At 34.7% G+C, this 21,590-nt stretch overlaps 1 protein-coding gene across 1 annotated transcript; it reads right to left on the reverse strand.

Annotated features, from left to right (window-relative positions):
- Positions 1-212: 212 nt before the first annotated feature.
- Positions 213-2,730, reverse strand: LOC120210830 (multicopper oxidase LPR1-like). The gene is made up of 3 exons (XM_039209497.1): positions 2,430-2,730; positions 598-2,055; positions 213-513 (listed from the first exon to the last, which is right to left on the reverse strand). The coding sequence occupies exons 1-3, from the start codon at positions 2,628-2,630 to the stop codon at positions 460-462; spliced, it is 1,713 nt and encodes a 570-aa protein (XP_039065428.1). The 5' UTR covers positions 2,631-2,730; the 3' UTR covers positions 213-459.
- Positions 2,731-21,590: the final 18,860 nt, after the last annotated feature.

The raw sequence follows: 21,590 nt of genomic DNA on the forward strand, positions 1-21,590 counted from the left end.
TCAGAATCCATAGATCTTAACTCAAACTCATATACAAGTTTAATGAACTCTATGACATGTTAATTGTACTCGTATTAAATTTAAATGCAAATACAATACTTATATACTTTCATCTTATTAATTCTTAGCTTGGCTTGCCAAGTATATAATGATTTAAACAAAATTCATTAGTACATATGATATTAAATTATTTGTGGGACATATAAAAATGCACAAAAGGGCATAGGATCCTTGTTCATGAATTATATAAACCATACTTTGTCAACATTACATTTCCAGTTGGTAAAGATGCATCTACTTTATTTTTTAAAGCAATATTTCTACGCTTTAACATTCAGGCATTTATTCCATTAAAAAAAATTCAGGTATTTTTCATGTCTACGACTTTATAAAATTCCCTCTGCTCGTACTCATCAGTGATAAACAACTCAAGTTTCTGGCAGCTTTACGACATGCTTCTCATTTCATCACCATAAGTGGCCTCATCATCGCATTATCTTCGTGATCCAATATCTGCATTCTCAGAAAATATTCAATATTCAATATTTCACATTTAAATATAGAAAAATATATATAATAAAAAATAAAGATACTTACATGACAATGATACACGTAACCGGGCATCCCAGTTGGATCAAATGTGTATGACGTGTTTGAATGTATGTAAGAAAACCTAACCAATATTCTTGTCACGTATCCAGGTGTCATCTTATACACATTCTTCCACCCCTTCTCATGTGCTGGCACCTCTATTTTTCTGCCACGTGAGTACTTGCTTATTTGGCACTTGACCGCGTCGTTCTTTCTCGACATGCATCCCTTGAACTCCTCTTCGTTTACTAGCTCCGTTTGATCCAACACCCTGAACAGTCCCAAATGGATGTGCATTGGATGATTATCCTCCGTCAGATTAACCACATTCCAGATCTCGCTCGTCCCCGCCTTTGGTGTCTCCGTCACTGGCGCTTCGTACGGCTTCGCATTGATGTAAAGATGTGTAGGCTCGTCGATGTCGCTAGTGTATTCGTACATCGCAATATACCTTGTATGCGTCGCGCTAGATGAATCCGCCGACGGATATTTGATCAGTTTATTGGGTACTTGCGACATGTCGAGTTCCGGCATTTTCTTGATGATGAATTTCATGATCTTACCGTTTGATTCATTGACCGGATCGCCGGAAGGGTAAGGGTAGGGTGCATCGTTAGCTAGAACAGCTTCATCGGTCTTTGACTTTGAAAAGTCAACGACCACGTCAGCAATCTCAGACGGTGCGAGTAGAGTTTGATTGGTCACCACGGGTTCCCCAAGATAAGTCGAGTCGGATGCCACGTGGACAAATTCCAAGCCATTCGTGAAGAAAAATCTGAAGAATCTAGCATTGCTGGCATTAATTATACGGAATCTGTACTTACGACGTCGTACCGTCATCTTCGGCCACGCTTTGCCGTTCACTATGATTACATCGCCGAAATATTCCGGCTGCCACTGGGGATGTATAGATGGATTATTTCCGGTTGAATTCATGTATAAGGATCCATCCGTACGAAACCCACGATCGAAAAAGAATAAATGCCGGTCGAACTCGTCGCCGGAGGGAAGTTTAAGTGGGCCCTCGACCTCAGGGTGGCGAATAACGTAGGCCCCAATCAGGCCGGCCAATAGGTTGACTCGGGTCAACCCCATGGTATGATCATGATACCAGAGATTTCCAGGCTGTTGATTATTGTTGTAGTGGTATACCCTCTTAGACCAGGTGGGACCCTTATCTTTGAATCCAGCGGTGAACCACGAGTTCGAGTTCCCATCGCTGGCGGGTTCATGGATGCCGCCATGGAGATGCACAACGGTGGGGATCCCCGTCTGGCTGGCGGGTACGGCGGTGGGGATTGTAGGATCCCATGGCAGTATGTGCTTTGGAGGGAGATGGTTTCTCCACGTCACGTATGTGTCGACGCCGTAAAGTGCTTCGATGGTCGGGCCAGGGACCGTCGCGCTGCGCCTTGAAGCACCGTAGGCGAACACCGGCGTCGGAGGCAAGTCCCTGTGGAATCTCTGCAATCTCGAAAACAGACAAAGACAAAGACAAAGTTGATCGATTACCATGATGTTGAAAAAAACAATATCTCCTCGAATTTACCAACGTCATTTAATTAAAATCTAGAAATAATCGTGTAAACTGAAAACTAATTAATCAAACTACAACTCATAGCTTAAACTACATCACTCAACTCGCTATCTACTTTATACTGGTAAAGCACCAAGGCTCTCAACTTGCTTTTGTGTTTATGTAATAACGTGAATTTGCAAAAGTTTTTCTTTTCTCCACGTTTTCCCCTATAATAAAAGTATCAAATATTGCCATAAAATTAAAAAAAAAATGAGCTACAGGAAGGAAGAAACTAAAGAAAAAAAGGAATTGGCTTTACCCATTTCTTCATAAACATGCCAATGGAGAGTGACGTAGCTACAGGGGAAGCATTCACCGTACGAAAACCTCTGATTTTGGGCATATCCGGAAGCTCATCGACGAACATCTCCAACCGTGATGGGTTCAGAATCGTATCTTCAGCGGTGAGCTCTCCCGCGAGAGCTAAGAGCAGGAGATGAAACAGCAGAAAACTCCTCATGGGAAGCCAAAACAGAGAGAAAAACAGAGGCAGAGATAAGTCTTTTGGAAGCGATGACCACTTGCTGGTTTACTTTACTCACGGGTTAACCTCTTTTAGATTCTATCTGTTTATATAGCTCCGATGTTAACATCTCTAATCTGATTTATATCTGCACATTGTGGTTTATCATATTAAGACCCTACATTAATAGCCACTAACCTCTGGTTTTATTATTTTTATGTTTGACATCAAATAATGATATTTTATTGTAATCATATTAGAATTTTGTGAAAAAAGAGTATTTCCGTATTTAAGTGTTTTATTTTAATTTAATTAATTTTAATAAGAAAAATCAAATAAGTCTAGACCATGTATTCCATTCTTACCCGAATGGAATTTATTCTATATCAATGGCATTTCTACTTCTTCGTAGCCAGATTTTTGTGGTTGACTAAGAAATATGAGTAGACTAGCGTGTACTGAATGGAACCCTACATTTGGCTGGAATTATCAATCTTTTTGCAGATTCTGTTCCCATTGAAACCTATCGTTTTTGTCTCTATTATTTCCACATTTTAAACCTTTTCTCTCTCTGCTCTATTAACTGTTAACATCACTTCCCCCGAAGTCACCCCACTGCTTTGGGCTAAATTACATAACTGACACCGTTTGATTATAATTTTACTTTTCTGACATCGTTTGACCAATATTTCCAGAACTAGCACCCTTTCTGCTGAGTTGGCAAAGGCGCGTCCCCGGGGGCGTGCTTTACCTGTGTTTTTCGCTGAGTTGGATGCCACGTGTGAAAGGCACGTCCCCGGGGACGCGCCTTTGCCAACTCAGCAGACACGTATTTTATTATATAATAAATAGTTTATTTTTATTATTATTATAAATTAATAATATATTATGTAAAATGTTTCGATTATAATGTAAGAATTATCAAGTTTCGAGTATTTTTGATTTTGATTATCGATCTATTAATTTTATCAGTTAATTATTTAAATGTTATCAATCAATCTAGTAATCTCATATCAATATTTAACGAAAATATTGATGCATAAGTTAATAAATTAGTATAATTACATATTTAATCTTCAAGACTTACATATTTTATAAAATTAGTCTTATTGAAATTTTAATTTAATAAAAAAAAATTATTTAGGTGTACATACATTGATAAATTATATAAATGCAATAACATTAAATTATGAGAAATAAAAACATTCATTTAAAAACTTTAATTACATAAGAGTTAACGGTTATATGATGATAACAGAGCTGGACATTTTTTTCTATTGTGCCCGATGTTTCTACAATGCCCACATCGTTTTTGTTCTGTTGACTTCTCCCGAATATCCATATCACAATGTATTCTAGTAGATTTTGGACGACCTGAGTCCCTCAATAGCAATGGATCTGGTACAATTGTAAGCCAAGTTTGAATCTCATTTGAGTCTCTTTCGTTTCCTATGGGCGGAAACTCAAATTCATATACCTTGAAAACTTGTGAAAGTTGGTATACGGGATCAACATAATTTTTGTAGTCCAAATGCGAATGTGAGCAAGCAGCAATGACATGAGAGCATGGATATTTGAGTGCTTGAAAGAAACCACAATCGCACCACCTCTCTTGCAGATTAACTCTGAAAGAGTTAGCTTCAATCCCTTGCAGCGGACGTGGCATTTCGGTTACACGAAACAATTCACGGGTGCGAGAAAAATTTGTAACTAACATCCCATTTGATGCAGCCACTTTTTTCTGTAAATCGGCTACTAGTCTTGGGTGGTAAATATGTCCGTTTTGCATCCAAGTAAGAGCTTGTCCACCGAGTTTTGCAAAGAGTTGACCCAAACGAAAATAAGTCGTTTTGACCAACGCCGTGACTGGTAAATGACGCGCCCCCTTTAAGGTTGAATTTATTGCTTCAGCCAAGTTTGTTGTCATATGACCATAGCGATACCCCCGTCATATGCATTTGTCCACATTTCTTTGCTGATGTCCATAATGTACTCGCACCCCTTCTTATTTTTGCCAAACAGCTCTTGTAGCATCGACTCAAACCTTTGAGGTAAGAGTTCGTAACCTAAGCCATTAGGAATATGTAATAGTTAATAAGTATAAATAAGTAATAAGAAATTGATAGAAAAATTGGGAAAAAGTAACATACCCATCCGCACGACTAACTGACGTTCATCGTTCTTCTTGTATTTCCGTAATAGTTTGCAGCAATATGACGGACACAATAACGATGTTGAACATGTGGAGGTCTATACATTGTACCCAAAGAGTCCATTGCTGCTTTTATCCCGGCTCCTCGGTCTGAAATAATGCATAGTCGTTCCCTGGTGACAACATGTAAACGTAAATTTTTAAGGAAAAAAGCCCAAGACTCAGTGTCTTCTCCTTGAACGAGGGCAAACGCAACAGGAAGAATATTGCGGTTTCCATCTTGGACCACAGCCAATAATAAAACTTGCTTGTATTTCCCATACAAGAAAGTACCATCAATTTGGACAATTGGTTTACAGTACTTGACTGCATTAATACACTGAGGGTAAGTCCAAAAGACTCGGTAAAATTGGCAGCGATCGCGAACCATTTGATCATTCACGTAATGATGTTGAGTTTCGAACTCAACAATTGTCCCGAGATTAAGTCTTTGCACAACATGAAACCAACTGGGCAGCTCGTTGTAAGAGGAATCCCATTCGCCATGAAGTTTGCAAATGGCATTCTGTTTTGCCAACCACGCTTTTTTATATGAGACAGTGTACCCATATTGTGACTGTATAGCAGAAATCAACACTGCAACAGCTATATGAGAGCTTTGCTTCACAATGGGCATGATTGCTTGACAAATAATGTTGGAGTCCAAGTTGGGATGATCCTGGTTTATACCTGTTGCACAACATGTATGAGGACCGTTGTATCTGGTTAGTTCCCATAAGTTGTTCTTCCTCTTCCTCTTTGATACACGGACCATCCATTGACATCCGTTGTGACGTTGGACGCAGTAGCAGACATATTTCTCCGTGTTAGATCGATCAACTCGGGACTGAACTGAGTTACGAATATTGTAACTCTTTATTGCCATCATTGCTTCCTCCTTCGATGCGAACTCCATTCCAATATGTAAATTACCGTCATTGACTGATGATTGAAGTCCATAGTTGCCAACATCAGGAAGATCTGGAAATTCAGGCTCATACATTGCATCATAATCAGCCTCATACATATGTGCAGGAAGTTCGGCTGGTGTTGTATTTATCGGAACGTCATCCTCGTCATCATCAGAATGTACGTTAAACTGTGGTGAGTCAGGTTCAACGAATAATCCCGTTTCAGCACCATCTGCACCTGGCTCCCGAAGAGGTTCTTCTGGTGGAGATGAGGGTTCCTCCGATAATCCAATGTTGAGGTCAAATAAGTTCCCGCTTGCGTGTCCTCCCCTTGAACTTGAGGCCATTGTATCATGTGGGATGTGAATAGACTGTCGTCTCGTTGGCATTTCCATATGTAAGTCGAAAACATTGGCAGATGAATGTCTGCCCCTTGAAGTAGAAGAGATGTTGCCATATGGATTATTGGTGAAGCCACGTGGGTTGAGATCATAAGCAGTTGCAGATGAATGCCTTCCTATTGAACTTGATGGCATGGTATATGGCGTTGGATCCGCCATTAATGATGTGAAATCATTACAGATAAGTTGTGTCGGGCTATCAACTTGATCAGTTTGATATGCAATGCCAAAGTGAGAGGAATATGAGAGACCACGAGTTACACGAACCTCAATAAAAGTGGCATACATTTCAATAAGAGATTGTGAACTCCCCATATGAGCATCAACCATCATAGAAACATCATCATCGTTTGAAAGCTGAAATGATGTATACGTGAGCGGAAAAAGTTCAGTAGGAAATCTGTATTGAAGTGAAGATAGTCTTCTCTGGCCTGCTACACGAATCTTTAACGAAATTTTTGTGATTAACTCCTCAATTGTGATGTTTCTCTTCAAGGTTAAGGGGATATAATGATCTGACTAAAAAACAACCCCCTCTTCAGCTTCCTTAATTTCTCCATCATACAAAACAACAGCAGAAAGACGACTCATTTTCAGAGAATTTGAGAATTTAGAGTTTGGGAATTTGAGAATTTGAAAGATTGTGAACTGAAGTTTGTTTTGAAAGTTTATAATACGTTGCATATAATAGTGTCTATAATCGGTTCACTATTCACATGAAGGCGCGTTCCCGGGGGCGCGCCTTCCATTATTTCGTCAGAGAATATTATCATTGCCCTATTATGTCATTCATGTCCATCGGGGACACTAGATATATCAGTACCTATTATTTCACTATTCACATGAAGGCGCGTTCCCGGGGGCGCGCCTTCTATTATTTCGTCAGAGAATATTATCATTGCCCTATTATGTCACTCATGTCCCTCGGGGACACTAGATATATCAGTACCTATTATTTCACTATTCACATGAAGGCGCGTTCCCGGGGGCGCGCCTTCCATTATTTCGTCAGAGAATATTATCATTGCCCTATTATGTCATTCATGTCCCTCGGGACACTAGATATATCAGTACCTATTATTTCACTATTCACATGAAGGCGCGTTCCCGGGGGCGCGCCTTCCATTATTTCGTCAGAGAATATTATCATTGCCCTATTATGTCATTCATGTCCCTCGGGACACTAGATATATCAGTACCTATTATTTCACTATTCACATGAAGGCGCGTTCCCGGGGCGCGCCTTCCATTATTTCGTCAGAGAATATTATCATTGCCCTATTATGTCACTCATGTCCCTCGGGGACACTAGATATATCAGTACCTATTATTTCACTATTCACATGAAGGCGCGTTCCCGGGGGCGTGCCTTCCATTATTTCGTCAGAGAATATGTTATCATTGCCCTATTATGTCACTCATGTCCCTCGGGGAATAACTTAAATTTAACTTCTTTTGAAAGTTCAACAAGTTAAGAATAACTTAAATTAAACGTTATGTGAAGTTTGAATAAATTAGATAAAATGTTATGGATAAATTGAATAAATGTGAAGTGATAAGTTGATTGTGACATTGAAATTGTATGGAATGAGCATTGAAATGTGACATTGAATAAATTGCCAATTCACCCCCCTCTTGGTTGATTCCGTCGATCGATGAACTCAACATAAGTTGATTTTAATGTATACGTTTTAATATATATGTTAATGATAAAATCATATGTATGGATAAATTTAATTTCAATTTAAGTATTGTGAACTATAATTGGAATATAACTTTTAATTTCGAATACAATTGGAATATTAAGTTGAAATTTAATGTTAAATTTCGAATACTATAATTTATATTTTAAATTTAAATTTGAATAATATTTTTTTATTTATTTTAAATTTCGAATAATAATTTGTATTTTAAAAACATTTATCAAACATTTAATGTTAAATGTGAATAAAAAATAACATTAAAAAATATGTATGTAACAACCATGAAACATTTAAATAACATAACCAAATTACATAAAATTCTGAAATTTAATTATTTAAATAACATTAAATATAACTGGATCACTGATGTCGTCTTCTCGAATGAGTTCCACATGGCGGTGGTTGCCTATTTCGTGGAGGATTTCTTCGTGGAACTTGTTCTTCAGTCTCCTCATCTTCACTATCATCATCAGCAGCATTTTCTTCATTTGGTGTAGATGATGCTGAAGGGGCTGAAGGGCCTGTATAAAATAACGACCCTGGAGGAGTGCTAGTAACAATCCCACCGCTCCCCGGAAACTGTGGAAACTGTGGAAACATTGGCATCGATGTATGTGATCCAGATGAAGATTGAGGTGTCTGCGGAGAAGCACCACCAGCCAAATAAGATGCATATGAAGCATATGCTGGATCATTAAACATAGTCGTATATGCACCTCTATATGGTATAAAACCCTGCGGGCTAGGCATGTAACCTGGCGGGCTAGGAATGTAACCCTGCGGGCTCAGAATGTAACCCTGCGGAGATGGCATATAAACTGGTGGGCTTGGCATATGAAGTGGAGGGCTGGGCATGTACCCCTGCGGCATCGACGAATAAGGATGTTGTGGTGGGACTGATGCAGAACCGGTAGCGCCTTCTCTCCGTCCACGCGTCGGGGGACGATGATATTGAGACGGTTGACGTCTTTCTCGGCGCCTAGGAATGTTAACCCCTCGTGCTTCCGCCGAAAGTAGAAACGGCTTCCCATTTTCATTAAACCAGTCCATATAGTTATCCGTAACCATATGACCAGTTTCAGCGTAATATTGTCGAGGGGCCAACAGTGTATATCGGTTCTCCCAAAGCGCAATCCAATCTCTGTGTCTCACCACCCAGTTAACATCTTTCTTTCCCCGTCTATCTATGTCATGCACGTCGTCTAAATTTCTAGGAGCTCCAGGAATATATTGCGTACAACCATACTGACGGAGCACGCGATCAACTGGATGCCACTCAATAATAGCATAACATATAAGAGGTATAACCGATATCCATACCTCTAATGACCCACTAAGGTGGGGTGGGATGCAAGCTTTCACTTCATCGCTCGCATAAGGTATCCACTGAAACTGAAATATAAATATACAATTCAAATAAATAAAATATTCTAATTATATCTAATATTTTAAATTAAAATATTAATAATTAAACAAATTTAAAAACATACCTCAGACCCAGCTTTCGTATCAATAAGTAAACGAATTTCCTCTAACCCAGTAGGTATACTTTTATGGTCCTTTCTTTTCATCGACCACCTATGAAATATAATATAAACTAAATATCACCCTATTTAATTGAAAATGTTTAAATCAAAATTTAGTTCGAAAATTACCTCAACAATAAGGGGAATACGTATGGTTCATTCACGATCGGGCATAAGAAAGGCATGCGGAACCACGCCCATGATTGTAGAAGCAGAAGACATCCACCGATAGCAGTTTTCTTATAATTCGTCGCCCGACACATTTCTCTAAAGAGAAATGCCAAAACTGCAGCACCCCAACTATATCTTCCAGCTTCATCAAAATCGATCAGATGCCGCAACCACATACAATGCACCCGGTTGCGAGATTTGTCGGGCATCAATATTCCTCCAATTATTCGTAGAATATATGCCCGAGCACATGCCTTTGCTTGATCCTCTGAAGCATTTTCATTTAAAACCTCAAAATTAGCTTTCAACCAAGATAAAGCTATTCTACCTCCATTAAACTCTGGCGGAGCAGCTCCAAGATAATCAATGCACATTGATTGCCAATCACCATCCGCCATACCACACATCATATTTCCGTCGACGGGAAGCCCCAGATGCATAGAGACATCCTCCAATGTAATTGTTGCCTCTCCACATGGAATGTGAAAAGTGTGTGTCTCGGGCCTCCACCTCTCAATCAGTGCAGAAATTAGGACAGGTTCGAGTTTGCAACCGCCTATAATTGTTGCAATATACCCGAACCCAGCAGAAGCCAAATATGGCAAAATACGTTCCGGTGTCGGTATACGTGGATTTTTAATAAAAGTTTCTAAAATACGATCAGCATCCTAAATAATATATATATAAAAGTAAAAATTAATATAAATTCATAATAACTTTAAAATAAAAATAAATTTAAATATTAACATTAATTATAAAAAATATTACCATATCGCTAAAATGTCTGGAGATATGATCAATATCCAATCGCAACAGCATTTCGTTTTCCATTATAACTGTAGACAAAACAATATAATTAGCAAAAAAATTAATAATTCTAAATAATAATAATTATATAAATATTATTTTAATAAAAAAATAATATTTACATAAATATATAATATAAAAAATAATAACTATTTAAAAAAATACTAACATAAAAATAAATTTCTTACCACTAATAACAAATTTAAAACTCAAATAGTTGGAGAATTTGAGTTATATAAGAGAGAGAAGATGATTTTGGTGTGAAGAATGAGTGAGGGTTGAGGGGGTTTATATAGGGGAGGAGGAGGGGTAGTTAGGAAAACGGATGGGGGCATTTATGACATTTAATGGAAGGCGCGTCCCCGGGGATGCGCCTTCCACACGTGTCTGCTGATATGGCAAAGGCGCGTCCCCGGGGACGCGCCTTTCACACGTGGCATCCAACTCAGCGAAAACACGGGTAAAGCGCGTCCCCGGGGACGCGCCTTTGCCAACTCAGCAGAAAGGGTGCTAGTTTTGGAAATATTGGTCGAACGGTGTTAGAAAAGTAAAATTAAAAATAAACGGTGTCAGTTATGTAATTTAGCCACTGCTTTGCTGTTTGCTTGACTTAATTTACTCCATTCTTTCCGATAAAATCAACGGCGTCTTCATCTAAAAAAATCACTTAAATATTATAATATTACATATCAAACATCATTTTTTTTAATTTTTCTTATCTAAATCATTTATAATAAGACGTGTTACGTGAAAACATCTTTATGTAGGTGGATCGAAGATGTGTTTTCTAAAACAGACCTTCTAGGAGAAATTCTGACATGTCACTATTTGAAAAGACGCATTTCAAGGGATGCACCTTTCAAGTTTTTTTTTGCTACATCAAATTATCTAAAAATATTTTAAAAAAATATACTTTAAAAAATTGAAAAATAAAACTATAAGAATTAATATCATAATTTAATATATATATATTAGTTTCATGATTTGAAGAGTTTAGTGAAATTAGTTAATATAGGCATATTAGAGTGTTTATGTTATATTTCTTGACAATGTATGATAAAAGCTAAAATGTGTATTGCTTAATTTTTTTTATTTCTATATCTAATAAATCTACTTATACACTATTGTTAAATTACATTAAGTTAATATTTATTATCAAAGTTTATTAATTATGATTAGATATTTTTTATATGTTAATATATTTAAATACTTATTTTTTAATTATGAGTTCAAAAAAATTGATGTAACACAAATTAAAAATATTTCATTGACATATAAATGTATTATTTATTGAATATGATTAATTAGATCATAATTTAAGTTGAATCAAATATAAAAATATGAAGAAAAAATATTGTTTGGTGTCATGAACATGTAAGATGTGAGGTTTATATAATTTAAGATGTGAGGGAAATAAAAATTTATCTATAGTTTAATCCTACACAAGACTACCATAACTATGCAATTCTGTAGACTCCTACTGATATTACGTAAGTGTAACTTGTTTGTAATTTTAGAAGCAAAATTGATATTTCTAAATTAGATGGATTGACAATAATATCTAATACATATAACAATATATAATCTTAATTAATATAAATCTTAATAATAAATATTAACCTAATGTAATTTAACAATTGTGTATAAGTAGATTCATTAGATATAGAAATAAAAATGTTAAGGAATACATCTTTTAATTTTTATCTCACATTGTCAAGAAACATAACCTAAACACTCCAATATGTCTATATAAACTAACCCTATTATGCTCAACTCATGGAACTAATATGTATTAAATTATAATGTTAGTCCTTATAGTTTTATTTTTTAATTTTTTTAAAGTATATTTTTTAAAATACTTTTAGGGAATCTGATGTGACAAGAAAACTCTAGAAGGTGTACCCCTTGAAACGTGCTTTCCCACGTGGTGTCATGTCAATCTTTCTCTTGAAAGGGACGCTCCGAAAACACACCTTCGGTCCACCTAAGTAAAGGCGCGTTTTATATGCCTTATTATAAAGAGTATTAGATCTGTAAAATTTAAAAAAATGATGAATGATAGGTAATATTATAATATTTGACTGATTTTTAAGGTAAATAAGCAAAAAAAAAAAGTCATAGTTCAATACGATTAGATGTTTTGAATTAGTGTGTGAAAATGAATCCTCGTCTATATTTATTGATTTAAAGAGAAAAATATTTTTTTTTATAGAGACATGTTAGTTTACTTAAAAATAAAAAAATCAAAAACTATTAACACAAAGAATTAAAATATAATCGGGTAAATTTTCCTATAATCATCTACACAAAAAATTAGTCATCTAAATTACAATGACCAAAAAAAGAAAAGGGTTAAAAAAACCTAACAAAAAAGTTTGAATAAAAATATAGATACGAACAAATCTGACTGTATCAACAAATGAACCACAAGATAATGAAGTAGTTGAAAGACCCCCGAAAAATCATAAATCAGAGTCGAACGACGTGAGAAAACTATCCACGAACACAAATTGTGTATCCAAATCAATATGAGGATCCAAAACAGAAAAGATCAGTATGATAACAAATAGACGCAATATTGATCAGTCGTAGCGATATCAAATCTAACCCTAAGAAAAAAGATAAACAAAAACAACGACTAAACAACCGAAAATGTACCAAAAGACAGAGAGAAAACGTGCTATAAAAGCATAATATGTGTCATAAAGATATAATTATTACAAAAATAAACAAAAACAAAGAAAAAAACAAAGATATGATATAAGAAAATAGATAAAAAAATATTATTGACGGTTACCAATATTAAGGCTAATGTCGCCGCGTATAACCAAAGAGGAAAAGGGAGCAAGCGGCTAAAAATTATAGGATTGATAGAAAAAGTTGAGAGAAAATCAAAGATAAATCATAATATAATGATTGAAGAGATAAGATATTATATCATATTTAATATTTAAATTTTAATATAATATATAAAACAAATAATTACATTTATAATAAATTTTTATAATACTAATTCAAATTATTCGATTAATATAATAAATATTAGAACATGTGTTCATATTAGTGACGAGTCCATAAATTTAAGAATAAAATCTAAAATTTTATTTTATTTTTTCTAAATAATAAGTATGTAATTTTTTTTTATTTTTGTTTATTCCTTAACACATTAAATCAAATTTAATAATTTTTTTAAATAATTAAAATACACTTGGCCCTTGTAGAAACGCATCATATGCACATCGTATTCAACTTTAGAAGTCACTTTGGTTTTCATAATGAGCAAGAAGAAAAATCCGTGTGAACCTTTTCAAACGAAGCAATGGAACTTTCAACAAAGACTACTATAAAGTTGATCATTATGTGACTTTAATATGTTCATTTATTGTGGATGTCCAGAGTGTAAAGCAATTAGGTCGACCATCAACTTTGAATAAAACTAATTAATTTTAATTTCATTTAGCACTAGTACTCTTATTGTGATTATTGTTATATTAAAAAAATATGAATTAGTTTAAGTTTAAATTATCCGCAACTATATATATTGGGGAAGTTCTACCGTGAAGCAGCCTTAATATACGGTTAAGGAAATACGTTATCAGTTTTGTTATTATTTTTTTAACAAAACCGGTAAAAAATACCTAAAAAATTATTATTTCTACCTAAAACATTAATGTTTTTTAACACTTCCGGTAAAATGCTCAATAATAATAAAACCGGTAGGAAAAAAATAATGTTTTATGTAGCGCTTTACCGGATATGTTAAAAAAACTGGTAAAACGTCTAATAATAACAAAACCGGTAGAAATAATAATGTTTCCGGTGTTTTTTTCTGATTTTGTTAAAATAATAATAACAAAACCGGTAGCGTCTTTCTTTAGCCGTATATTAAGGTTGTCGCACGTGAGACTTTCTCTATATATGGGAAGTTCTACCGTGCGACAACCTTAATATACGGTTAAGAAAGATGATACTGGTTTTGTTATTAATATTGGTATGATGCAGTACCCTCTGGTGTTTTGATACCTAACTGTAAGTAAGCTCCATTTTTGAAGCACTATTATGGAGTGAGATTAATGTATAGCGCTTTAGGTTAAGTTTGAATGAAAAAGCAAGGAAATCAAGTGGTTGTTTTGTATAACCTAAATAAATACGGGTGCCTATCAGTGGAACTTTTAGTGCCCCATGTTGGCTTTCTACTTGGTTGGGAGTTATAATTAACATTCTAAAGTGGACTCGAAATTTTAAAATAAAATAAAGTGAACTCGAAATAATAAACAGATATATCATAGTGTCATATTAGATCATCAAAATAAATGAAAATTGAAATAATAATTTTTTAACTTTTATTAATATAATTTCATAATATCTGAAATTAAGATTAAAATCGTAATTTCCCATATTAAAAGAATTTAACATAAAATTCGGAAGTTCAATCTTAAAACAATGGGTAAATGGATACATAATCGTTAAGAGTACTAAGAGGGATCCTACGAGCACATCCTGGTCGCCCCATAAAAATATAAAATTATCATATATTTTAGATTTTTCTACGTATTTTCTATTGAAATTCTGTTTTCACCCCCTAAAATTTTATAAGTTAAAGTTTGTCCCTCCAACGCGTCCTTCATATGCATCCACTAATAGGAATAAGGTATTATATTTTGTAGGATAACAATGCTAGAAACTCCTCGAAAAATATCATTGTCTTAACTCAAGCTCAAAATCTTATAATATGCACAATGTGTTGGAAAACAAAATATATGAATTCTCACAAAATAAAAAATGAGAGAAAAGACAATTGAATAACGTTTATAAGAAGGGTTTCTCTTTATTTTCCACACATCGCAATGTGCATTATAATACGTATATAGGACTTACATTCATCATAACTGAAACTCAAATTTAATATTAATAGCTCTCATATTTAATGAAGTGAGTTTATGAACTCAACTAAACTCAAGTTTAATTAATTAAAGTGACACATTTAATTCTTTAATAAAAAAAGCAAGTTTAATTTCTAACATCCCCTTAAACTTGATTTTGACCAACTCCTAACAACCTCCAGAACTTGCAGAATACATCATACTTTAGGGGTTTGGTGAAAATATATGCAACATGGTCAAGAGAACTTACGTAATCTAGATGCATTTCTTTCTTTTCAACACATTCACGAATAAAGTGATATCTTTTGTCTACGTGTTTAGTTCGATCATGAAATACTGGATTCTTTGCAAGAGCTAGAGCAGACTTATTATCAATCAAATTCTTTGTAGCATTTCCTTGTGGGAGTTGAATTTCAGTCAAATTTTTGTAGCCAAATAGCATGACAAGCACAAGATGTAGCAGCAACATACTCAGCTTCACAACTAGAAAATGCCACAATTGATTCCTCCTTAAAACTCCATGAGACAGTTGTATCTCCCATGAAAAAATACATATTCACTAGTGCTTTTTCTACCATCTTTATCTCCTCCAAAATCATTATCACAGTATCCTATAAGCTCAAATTTATTTGAAATTCATAAAACAAGCCATAATTGAGAGTACTTTTGAGATACTGAAGAATTGCTTTCACATAAGGATTGTGTCGGCTCTTAAAGCTCAAAGGATTTTGGATGGGGGTTGTGAAGCCTTCTTAGCTCATGTGATTAATACCAAAGCAACACACCCGCGGATTAAGGACATCCGAACAATTAGAGACTTGATATCCGGATATCATCAGTTAAAGGTCAAGGAAGTGAATATAGCAAAGATGGCATTCAGGACAAGATACGGTCACTATGAGTTCCTGGTAATGCCGTTTGGACTCACCAACGCCCCGATGGCATTCATGGATCTCGTGAATCGAGTTTTCCACCCGTATTTGGGTTAGTTTACGGTGGTTTCCATAGACGATATTCTAGTGTCTTCGCGATTAGAGGATGAGCACAACCGACACCTTCGCATAGTTATTCAGACCCTTTGAGACCACCCTTTGAGACCGTCAGTTGTTCGCTAAGTTTGGAAAGTGCAATTTTTGGTTGTCTGAGGTTTCATTTTTTGGGCATGTAGTAGCAGCGAATGGTATTTGTGTTGACCCTTAGAAAGTTCAAGCAGTTCTTGAGTGGGAACCACCCAAGAGCGTAACTAAAGTACGCAGTTTCTTAGGTCGCGTGGGCTATTATCGTGCTTCGTAAAGGGTTTTTTGATGATAGCTGCCTCGATGACAAAGTTACTTTAGAAAAGTGTATCGTTTGTGTGGACTGAGAAACAATAGATTAGTTTCGAGCAATTAAGACCCTTTTGACCCAAGCCCCAATCTTAACCTAGCCTGAGTCGGGCGAAAAATTTACCGTATATAGTGATGCTTCGTTAAACGACCTAGGATGTGTGCTGATGCAAGATGGGAAGGTAATAGCGTATGGATCTCGTCAACTCAAGCCTCACGAGCGGAATTACCTCACCCACGATTTAGAGTTGGTTGTGGTTGTTTTCGCACTCAATATTTGGAGACATTACTTGTTTGGGGGAAAATGTCACATCTTCACAGATCACAAAAGTTTAAGGTATTTGCTTACCCAGAAGGATCTTAACTTGAGGCAACGTAGATGGGTGGAGTTACTCAAGGATTATGATTGTGTTATCGACTATCACCCCGGGAAAGCGAACGTTGTAGCAGATGCGCTGAGCCAAAAGTCAATGTCATAACTGAGAGCTTTGTTGGCACAACTGAGTATATCCAAACTCAACCCAAATGGACTAATCTTCCTTGCAAGGCTAATGAGTTCATTTAAAGCACTCTCGGATTAGCCCGAACTCCTAACCCGATATTTGGGGCGTTACAATTATATTCAAAATTAATGTCATGACACAAAAATCAATTATTATCATTATAATTGATTATCAAGTTGCAAAGCAAAACCAACCCCCTCTGATTATAATCCTAATTTTATCATGATACAAATTTTATAGTAAATCAAAAACTAAAATATCCTGATTTCAATCATATGTTACCAAACTTAGGACTTATATTTATCGAAATCAAACACATAAGAGATAGAAAAACTCCCTAAACATGATGCTACTAACCATAATGTAAACTAAATTAATATATGCGATTAGTCCGGACACGAAACAAAAATAATATCGCAATTTGAAAACAACTGCAATAATTAAGCGGAATCAACATGGAAATTCAAGAATTATTACAGATATGCGCGCTAACATTAATATATTAATCATGCGATTTCATACATGAATTGAAATAATTTTACAAAAGATCCAACGCAACAGAAAAGCAATTATATTGCCCTAATTTAAAAATAAAATAATTGAAACAGATGCATACGATGGAATCAAAGTAAAATGAATTATACTTTGATGCGAGTTGAACGTGCATCATAATGTGTATACGAAACATCCTTGCATACCATTAGAATGTTAAGGTTTCACACATTAACAGAGAAGCCAACACAGTTGCTGATGGCCTCGCCCACACAGATACTAATGGAGTTCTGTGACTCACCATCTTTCAACAACCACCGAGAGAAATTCAAACCCTTCTCAACGCTGAAGGTGCTACTATGAATAATAGTCTAACTCACTATTATTGCAGTGGCTTTCTTTGTAACCAAAAACAAAATTGAATTGTTTAAATTTAGAATCTCTTTGGAGGCCTAATGTGACATTCTAAGCTCGTTAAATCTTATGAATCGGTTTTACGGTGTTATAAAAACAGTACATAAGACAACTCGTTTCATATTATACATTCAAACATAACTTCACGTGTATATATAGACACCTAGGCATCACATATTGTATGGATGCTCTTCATCCACCCAAACTTCTCTAAAATCCTTATAAGGCTTTACCCCATAATCATGGCACTTCGCTCAAAATTTTCTTTCTTTAACACTATTCGGATTAAAATTTCATTCAAAAGCTCAATCTTGACCCATCAAGCTTAACTGAGTCAACCATCCTAATTATTAGTAATTTGGATTAACATATGAATATTGATTCTTATTAACATTTGTGAGAAATATAAGATATGTGCAAATGCGAATCTGGTTTAAACCCGTTGGTACCTTCGATTGCTAGAGTTTTAGTTTCTAGTGGTGATGAACCAAGGAGGCAAGGACTTGGGTGAGCTTTTAAGTTGAGTAGGAACCATAGACACTTATTTTTATTGGACTCGAAGAATAAATAAATAAATTACTTTTCTAATTTATTTCGAAAGTTAATTTGTTTAAACAAGCCTAATTAAGATTGATTTTAACTTAGGAACATGACTCAAAGAATAAATAAATAAATTACTTTTCGAATTTATTTCAAAAGCTAGTTTGTTTAAACAAGTCTATTTAAGATTGATTTCAACTTAGCAACTTGAATTTTCTTGGACTTTGAATGTTGGAATTGGTCCATGTTTGAATGGGCATTTACCGAGTTTGATTTTAATTTTGGATTTGAGTTATATTTCTTCTTATAATCATTTGTATTTGATTTATCGATCGACTAATCTAGACCGAGTATTGTAGAGATTCATTATGGGAACAAACTCTTTCAATCCAATTTACTCCATTTACAATGTCAATATACTAGACAAAATGTTAATATGAGAAATAATGTAACACCCAACACCAGTATGACATACAGTCGACCAATGAGAGTGCCACACAGAACCACCGGAGTGGCTAACCAACAAATTTCCTTTATCATACTCACTTGAAATTATAGCTTCATGTGTAAAAACTTGCAATAAAATAGACAATAAAATCCATGCAAAAATAGTTTACAGTCGGGAGCTCCCACAATTACAAAATAAATAAAAAATAAACAGACCATGTATTTAAAACAATTTATGACTCAAATTTACAAAATAGAAACTTTGAATATGCATGTCCTCTAGAAATTTGAGACGCACTCTGCTATGTTGTTTGGTCTAGATTTCTTTTAGTCAAAAGGCTCCTCTACTGATCTTCACCTAATTTGCGTAAGGAAATAAATTCCAAACGCTAAGCTAACTAGACCAGTTCCACACGAACAACTAAAATATACTAACATGGGTACATTTACAACATGCTTTAATAACTGAAAACAATTCAATGCATCATCAATACAACATTAGTGAGTATCCTTACTATACTCACTCTCTACGCTATGGTAGATATCATGGTGCAACTGAGGGATTTCTGCATCTCGGAGCTCACGCATCTCTCTAGTCCACCGAGGACCCCGACTAGCCCACCCCTCGCGAGTGTCGGACCTTGCATCCTAGCTAATCAATTTTAAAGGCCTTGCGCCCTACCTATGGATATCCGGACTGCATCTATACTTTCGACACCCTAAACTATAGGAACTCGGTTATCTGAATTGTTTCTCGAGCATCAACCAAGGATAGTTTTATGTCACCCTAATTATTTGGTTTCTATGTTTGAATTAAACATCATAAATATTCTTATTTGTAGTCTTATTTGATAATATACTGAAGTATTGGGGTACCTCGGGTCAAATTACTTTAAATATGATCATTTTTCCCAAAACAGACTGAAAGTATCGATACTAGCCCAAGAGTATCGATACTACTGCAAAAGTTTTGATACTTTATATAAATACCGATACTTTTATACATATTGTTCTGCCTAGTTTCGATACTTTCTTGGAGTTTTGAAACTATGACCCAAAGTGTTGATACTATTAAAAAGGTATCGATACTTATGCCCTGAAAACACATTTCTACCTAGAAAAGAAGAACAAGTATCGATACTAGCCATATAGTATCGATACTTGACCTACATAAGACTTAAAAACAAGAACAAAAATGATATATCTCACTCCTAAAGACCCTGATGAGGTCCCCAAACATGCTTAAAGTCTTATGTCATAAAAAGGACATAAATAAGGCTTATATCATGCTTAAAATTCCAAAACATAAAATCTACCATTAATATGCTTAATAAGTTTATTTCTTACCTTCATGCTATTCAATACATTAACATGACCCACTAAAAGTATAGAGAAGTTGTAAGTGTTGATACCTTGATTTCTAGGTTAAAAGCAAAGCTCCAACTCACTTAATAGAAGCTTTTTCCTTCCCCTTTGCCTTGGAGGCTTCACCCACTTCTTTCATTAATCAAAGATAAGAAAGAGAAGTTTCTAAATTAACTATGTAATGAAAATAAGGATTAGAATACTTCCAATATCCTAAATCTAACAAAAACAACCTAGAATCCTAGGATTTATTAAACCTCCCAAAAACCCATTTTGTAAACCATAGAGTAAAACTTACAAAATGGGGTTTAAATTAAAGCTTGAAGAATGGTGATTCATAATCTTATGTTGGCTCAAGCTAACTAAGATTGGATTGCTTGAAACTTAGCTCTTAAAAGGAAGGGAAATGGAAAATGCTAGAAGGAAGAAGAAAAAAAGTATTTGGTAAGATAGTTTTGGGTTTGGTTCACGTGAAAAATATAAAAACAAAGGAGAAGATTTTCAGCTGAAATAAAATAGGTAAACTACACTTTAGGTCCCTATACTTTCAAGCCCATATGAATATCATCACCTTACATAAGTCTTTTGGGCCCAACACAACCCAAATCCACTTAGCCTTGGTTTAAGATATTTTTAATAATTAATTTGGGCTCTAAAATGGGTCTCGAGTTGACCCGAACTACTAACTCGGGTTTCGAGACTTTACAAATAAAATAATAATAATAATAATAATAATAATAATAATAACAAATATTATTATATAATTGAATGAAACAAAATAAATAAAGAATTAAAGTATAGGAACGAAATTAGTTATTAGTATGTAGGCATTGGAACATATGAGCAAAGTCGGATAAATAGAAAATAAATTTTTATTGAGGCTTATATGAACAATTTTTTTAAGCAAAAATTCATCCTCTCATTGGTGCTTTGAGTAACGTTGGACGTCGATCTCCCAAGATACAACAACAAATGATCACAACAATAAGAACAATCTTAGTGATCAATTGAACACATTCTTGCACTTCTCTATCATCAGAAAAAATGAAGTTGAAAGGAATTTTATAAGTAACTTCCTATTCAGAATTTTATAAGAAACTTCCTGTTCAAAATTTTGAGGTGTCTTATATTAGTGCCTCAATTAACCTAGTTATAAAGGATATGAAATGAATCAAAAGGTTAAGACCTTTTCATGAACAATTGAAACATGTCATGAAAAGATTTGTTGAAAAACTAATAGATATAATTGAATGGATACAACTTTAACTAAAAAATAAA

Source organism: Hibiscus syriacus, unplaced genomic scaffold (assembly GCF_006381635.1).
Source record: "Hibiscus syriacus cultivar Baekdansim isolate YM2019G1 unplaced genomic scaffold, ASM638163v2 tig00109936_pilon, whole genome shotgun sequence".
Taxonomy (NCBI): Eukaryota; Viridiplantae; Streptophyta; class Magnoliopsida; order Malvales; family Malvaceae; genus Hibiscus; species Hibiscus syriacus.